The 6527-nt window shown below is 44.1% G+C and overlaps 1 protein-coding gene across 2 annotated transcripts; it reads left to right on the plus strand.

Annotated features, from left to right (window-relative positions):
- Positions 1–368: 368 nt before the first annotated feature.
- Positions 369–3727, plus strand: LOC139664610 (specifically androgen-regulated gene protein). Of its 2 annotated transcripts, none has more exons than XM_071543512.1 (3): positions 369–815; positions 1500–1653; positions 1794–3727. In XM_071543512.1, the coding sequence occupies exons 1-3, from the start codon at positions 711–713 to the stop codon at positions 3356–3358; spliced, it is 1824 nt and encodes a 607-aa protein (XP_071399613.1). In that variant the 5' UTR covers positions 369–710; the 3' UTR covers positions 3359–3727. The 2 variants fall into 2 exon arrangements, with proteins under 2 accessions (XP_071399613.1, XP_071399612.1); XM_071543511.1 differs by having other exon boundaries at positions 370–815; positions 1500–1671.
- Positions 3728–6527: the final 2800 nt, after the last annotated feature.

The following is a 6527-nucleotide window of genomic DNA, read 5'->3' on the forward strand; positions in this document are numbered from 1 at the left end:
TAGATAAAAATAAATACGCTCAATTACACAAAATTTAATGGAGTTGGGTATACGGGAGGAGAGAAACTCCTTCATGCTTTAAGATATGGAGTTCATATTAATGCCACCTATGTGTTAAGTGAAGACAAGTATGTTGACATAGAAATATTTGCTAATCGATACATTAATTAGCTAAATTAATGATCTCATTAGTATAACTGTGAATGTTTAATTTATCATGGTGATTATGACATATGACATTAGGCAACTCAAGTGCCTCTTGTTGGGGAAATTTGTTATATTATGAGGATTATCACACTATCAGCTGTAAAGTGATATTACAGTCATTTATTACATCAATGGGAAGATATTACACTTGTAACAGGCCTATATTGCTGTTGTGTTTACAAACAATACATATGCAAATACTATTTACAGCCTCAAAATATACTTTCATGTCTACCTGGCATATACTGACACTCTGTATCAAGATTTGAAAAATTGCCTTCATTCCAATGAAGTGAACATGAATCTTGTGGTGTGGAGATAGTGGTGCTGCAGGTGTCAGTGTAACCTGATTCCAGTTTAGCCCTTTTGTTCTGTTCTTAAGACTCCCCCCCCCCCCCCCCTTTTTCTTTTCAGGTTCTTCCTCAGACTGGCTCTTGGTGGCATTTGCATAATCCAAAGAGGACCCTGAAACCCAGGTCCTGCCCTCGTCCTCTTCTTGTGCAATGCCGAAGAGTGACACGTGGCCAGGCGGCGTTGCCATGGAATCCTTGAGCAATATGGACAGTGCTGGGAGCTGTGACAGTGTAATCAGCATGAACTCTGGCTTTGTGAGTGCTGCTATATCCTCATCTTAGTCTTCTGCCCCACTGACTCTGTTGCTGATCTGTTCTTTATATAACACAACCTATTGACTTACTTTACTATTAGGTTACTTTCTTTCTTCTGGCACCGTATGTCCTGTCTATAAATAAATACCATTTGTTGAAAATACTTCAGGCAGTGATGAAAAGAGCTAGAATATCAGCATCCATTTATTATATTGTGGTCTGTACATACAGTTACAGTCAGTAGGACAAGGTTGATTTTGCCACTGATGAGAGGAAGTGATTGTTTTTGAAGTTTGAGGTTAGATATCCCTGTGTTTGTTCAGAGAGAGGCCTTCAGTGAGAGTTGAGAGTATTCTTTAAAAATGATAAGAGCAGAGGAGATCCTAAGCTGTTCAGAGGAACCTCCAGTCACCTGAAATAGATTCCTCTGACAGGCCAATACAGAATGAAAGATAGCCAAGAGCAGGACAGGAGCGGTATAATTTGTCATTCCATCGCTGCTGTGTGAACTGCAAACAACTTTGACCCATTCTTCCTCTCCTGTCTCCCTTGGCCATGTTTAAGGATGAATGGAGGAGAGAGATTGTTGGAGTTGAAACGCTGATCCTGTCGTTCACGCACAAAATGCATTTCTCTCTGTATGTCTGCAGTAAATTTTACAGTCTCTTATTTTTGTGTGCACAGAGTGACGATAGTCTGGAACACCTGTCTGCAGAAGAGAGGGCGTGTCTTATGTATCTGGAGGAAACAATTGAGGCTCTGGAGGTGCAGGAGGACAGCGGCTTGTCCAATGATGAGCCAGATTCAGCCAAAACGGCCAGCCTCTCCTCTGCCACGGGTCAGTTGAGAGTAGATGGTAAATACCGGTGCCTTTGGTGAATGTTTTTATCTCATACCTACACATTGTAGACTAAATTAAATGACACCAATAATGATAACAGCGATATTAACAACAATAATCATGGATTTGTTTTTTAGATGTTTCCAGTTTGAAACATGATGAGTCTGGAAGAGACCAGAAGTCGTTTCTCACTTGTGGAGTGCCCACACCACTTCTCCTGGCCAACGGCGTGGCTAGTCTCCCTCTCAAAGTACCAGCGGGCACAACTGAACCCGAAACACCCGAGTTGCCAACAGAGCCTGTCACCAAATCATTACCCATCGAACACAACGCTGAGCACCACGCTCTAAATCAAGCCTCTGAACCACAGACCACTCCTGCTCCTGCACTGTCCACCAACATGAAGGATCTGGAAATGTCTACAGACCTCAAGACTCAACCTGAAGCTCCAGTTACTGAATCAGTCCCCGATTCCACAATCCCCCCATCAGCTACTCAGACTGAGATGTATTCAGCCACTGATGGCGATAACAATCCTAAGAGTGTCCCTACAAATACCAGGCTTAACCCAGGTCACTTCACTGAGGCCTCTGAGATAGACCTGGGTCTGATCCCTCCTCCCTCAGACTTCATGGATGAGCCAGGGCTTCATCAAACGCCAGAGGAGGAGAAAACTCCAGTAGGCTCCCCTGTAACCCCAGAGCCTCCCTCCAAGCTCCAAATTGAAGTGCCTGTCAATCCCAGTACACCAGCGACCCCTTCTGACACCCTGCCCAACCCTCTTCCTGAGGCCGCCGAGCCCAGAAGTCCACCCGCTGTGGCCCCCAAACCTAAGAAACTTCCTTCCAACATCATCCTGAAGTCCCACAAGGCCTCAGTAGCGGGCTCTGATGGTAACTCAGGACACTCTGTCTCCTCTGCCAATGACAGGTTGATACTGGACCCCCAGAGGGTTCGCATGGAAGCCCTCCGAAAGCTCGGCCTGCTGAGAAGTGATGAGGCAGATTCAGGCCCCGTCCTGAGCCCTAAACTCTCACCCAAGTCCAGGAGGTCATGGGCAGCCCCCGCCTCTCCCATCAGCCCAGCAGCTACCCATACCCCTACAACACCCTCAACACCGTCTCCTGCCCCTGTGAGTAGCCCAGCTCCCGCCTCTGTCCCCTTCCCTTCCTCGGCTCCAGCCACCATGCCACCGCCAGTGACTTCCATAGCTGCAGTCCAGGCTCCTGATATCCTCCCAGCCCCCGCTGCTTTTAGCGACACCATCGAACATCTGCAAGCACGTGCTGAACCGTCCCCTCCCCTTACCCCTCCTGTCGTGGCCAAACAGTTAGCCCCACCCAGGGTCATAGGTGTCAAATCGGCCACCCTGGAGCGCTCTGGCATGGGTCTAAGCAGCTATATGGCTAGCCAGGAATTCGGTGATGCTGGCCAGGGCGGCAGCGCCGAGTATAGCCTCGGTCAGCTGCGTAACACTCGGCCACGCCCCGCCTCCCTGGGCAGCGGGAAAGAGTTTTCAAGTGTTCAGGGAGAGGGTTCAGACACAAGAAAGTCCCTGCCTGCCCCCACCGTCTCCCAGCACGCTGGGGACTCCCAGAAGCTGCCCCGGTCTCACGGCATCAGTGTGTTGATCTGCCCTCGGGCAAAAAACGGAGAGGACCGCCGCGAGGCTCTGAAGAAGCTGGGGCTGCTGAGGGACTGAGGCTGAGTCCTACACCTCCTCTAACTGCCATGGACTCCCATGAGATACTTTATTTGAAGGAACATACCTGGAGATGCTAGCTACATGATTGATGAAGGGATTACTAAACTTTCTGGAAGCAGTACATATTTATACTTTTTTCCCCTTTTCACTGCATTAAACTGTTGTAACCAGAGACTGCCTTACATGAACTGAATACCATGAATATCACACCCATACGTGCATGTAATTGTTACTTATACTGTACAATTATAGAAGTACAGTACTGTATTTTTCATAAAACTGGCAAGCAAGAACCTCATTGATATTCATTGACTTTCTCATTGTAGCTATGTTTTTTTGTAAATTAAAGACTAACTTGTAGGTGTAGTGATTCTAAGTTTTTGTTTTGTTTTTGTCATTTTAATATGTAGACAGTAGACTCTTGGGTCTTGCAATGTATGAACCCCCACTGCCTCACTGTCTGCTTTCCTAAATTGGTTATTCTTTTGTTTCACTAACACAAAGCTGAGGCTGGTTTCCTCTTTGTTTTCCTCTTGGTTCTCTTTTTCATTACTTTAAAAGGTCACTGTTGGTACTGGTTTCATTTCCTAAAGTCTGAAATTCATAGTGTGGCTTTGTTGACAATGGGAACTTAGTAGCAAGCCCTGTCTCATTTTCAGAGCTCTGATTCGCCCTCTTGCTCGATGCAATGTGTCAAAGCAAAGGGCTTTGCTTAGTGACTGGCAGGTGTTGAGTAAATGAAAGATGTAGAGGGAATGTCCTGCACATCCAGAACGTAACTTACTGTAGCTCAAAGCAGCACATAGTGAGTGGCCAGTAGGCGATAAGAATCTGAAATATGTGGTTTGCATGCTTTCTGCAGTGACGCACATGTCAAACCTCACTAGCTTGTTACACAGCAGCTATGCATGGTGCCAATATTGGTCTGTCAATTGTACACACGACAGCTGATAGAAGTACATAATATGGCTTCTTTGAGGGAGGTGATACAGTGATTAGAGCTCACCTTATAAAATACCTTATCACCTTATAAAATAGTTATATTAGCTAAAGAATCCTTCATGTTTTAGAAGGCTCTCTCATGATAACAAACATGATGCAATCATAATTAACATATCTAATTGCCTGTCTGTATTTTGTATGATCATGAAATTTCACATATTCACTTTACATCAAAGTCACACATTCACTTTACTTGCCCTTTGGAAAATGTCGTGTTTGTTTTGTTTTCCCTGGGTGGCCTGTGTGATGTGAGAAACACGGGCCCTCATGCGTCATGTCAAATCACAACTTGAGACAACAGTCACTGGCTCAGCTGCAGCTTCAGCATCTTTATCTGATGGTGAGAGGACTGGTGCAACCTGTTTTCTCACCTCCTGGTTTAGCCTTTATGCAACACCTTTGCTGCTCATGATGGCACATTTGCAAGCTGACAGTCTTGGTGTGCAGGACATTTTCATCTCTGCTGCATGCTTTGAGGATCAAATAGATTTGTTCTGTAAATGTGTCTGCTAAGGCTAGCTATTGCCATGGAAATGGATCTTAATTTACAAGACATTTCTCTATATGTATTTATAAACAGCATATTCCTGTGCTATGCTGTTGGTATATAAAACATTCATACAGAACAAGGGCAAGAGTTTTTACCACTGGCTGCAGTGGTTGGTATATATCAAAATTCACCAGCCATGTTCACTGTTTCTCAGTTTTTAGAATAGGATAGGACTTCCTAGTTACAGTTGGCTACCTGCCAAAGTGGCTGGTAAAATAGACAAACCTGCTGCCAGATGCAAAATTTACAAGCATACAGATACGCTTCAGAGCTGTCCGATCTGATAACGATTATCCTATCGTATTTTAAATACTTGTGTTGTGGAATTATGTCTACGACACAATGGGGTGTGGTGGCACTGGGATGTGTGCTCTTTCAGGAATGACTGAGTCGGTGCCAAATACCACTTCATGTACCAGTGTTGTCTGTCTCTGCCTCCAGGAGCCCAAAGAGACCTACCTTTTCAAACACCCATCAGATTTATTTTTTTATCCCTAGTGTTGATCACACCCATGCTTATTCCTGTTCTCACAACATACATCTTCATCCATTATCTAATATGCATTATATATCCACAATATCTTTTAGAGAATTTTACTTCATGCAATACAGTAGACAAAGCACTAGGAGTTTAACCAGATCAGTCTGTCATGGAAGAAAATCTTAACCAGATCCAAGCAAAAAATTGATTTGAATATTGTTTTGAATATTTTAGTTACATAAGGTACATTTGATTAATCTTGTCGGACAACTGTAAAAGACAAAACACATGCACATCACTTGCAATAAAGGATAAACTAGACATTCCTCATGTTCTATTCAAGAGCCTTAAAGGTATTCGACTATTATTACTCTGTTCTGATGTCAGCTCAGCTCATAGTGAATGTCCTAATGCACAGAAAAGCCAAGAGAAGGGGAAGCAGCTACATGCTGTCAAACCAACACGGGGAAGAAGGAGTGCTTTGTGCTCCTCTGTGGCATGTCGGTATGCTAGCTATCTTCCCAGCCACCTTCCCCGTCTGTTGTCCCGCTGCCAGCAGACCTGACTGACAAGGACACAGTGACAGCTGCTGTCACTTTCACTGATATCCTCGCAAGCATCATAGCACTGCTGCTATTTGCATACCATACCTTCCCTGCAGTCTTGCATTGACAGAACCAAGAAGTTACACAGAAGTCAGCCTGAGACTCGGATGAAGTAGAAACAGGCTAGTGTTGTATTTTTTATGACTTCTCTTCGGCCTTATCATACTAATTATTAAGTAGCAAAGAGGGTGCAGGTTTATGACATAGTAGGTGTATTAAGAGCCTTATAAAGTGTTACTGCTTGTCAATGATTTTCAAAAGAAAAACTATCTGGATGCATCAATTATCAATAACTACAGACCCATATCTAACCTGACATTCCTTCAATTCAAATCCTTGAAAAAAAATGTGTACAAACCGCCAGTCTGGTTTCCAGTCTGGTTTTAGACCCCATCCCAGAAACTGCTCTGCACTAAAAGTTGTTAATGCCCTTAGAATAAACACAGACTCTAACAAAATATCAATTTTTGTATATTTGGACCTCAGTGCAGCATTTGATACCGTTGATCACAACACTTTAGACTTTTA

This window comes from Centroberyx affinis, unplaced genomic scaffold (genome assembly GCF_046629955.1).
Source record: "Centroberyx affinis isolate AG114_WGS23_722 - 3 ecotype Tasmania unplaced genomic scaffold, CSIRO-AGI_Caff_v1 ptg004325l_1, whole genome shotgun sequence".
Classification (NCBI taxonomy): Eukaryota; Metazoa; Chordata; class Actinopteri; order Beryciformes; family Berycidae; genus Centroberyx; species Centroberyx affinis.

What these genes read in the sequence shown, in the direction of transcription:
- LOC139664610 (XM_071543511.1), top strand. Translation starts at nt 711, where the DNA reads ATGCCGAAGAGTGACACGTGGCCAGGCGGCGTTGCCATGGAATCCTTG. An exon ending in TCAGCATGAACTCTGGCTTT is followed by an intron (nt 816 to 1,499) that starts GTGAGTGCTGCT and finishes TTGTGTGCACAG; the next exon opens with AGTGACGATAGTCTGGAACA. An exon ending in GGGTCAGTTGAGAGTAGATG is followed by an intron (nt 1,672 to 1,793) that starts GTAAATACCGGT and finishes TTTGTTTTTTAG; the next exon opens with ATGTTTCCAGTTTGAAACAT.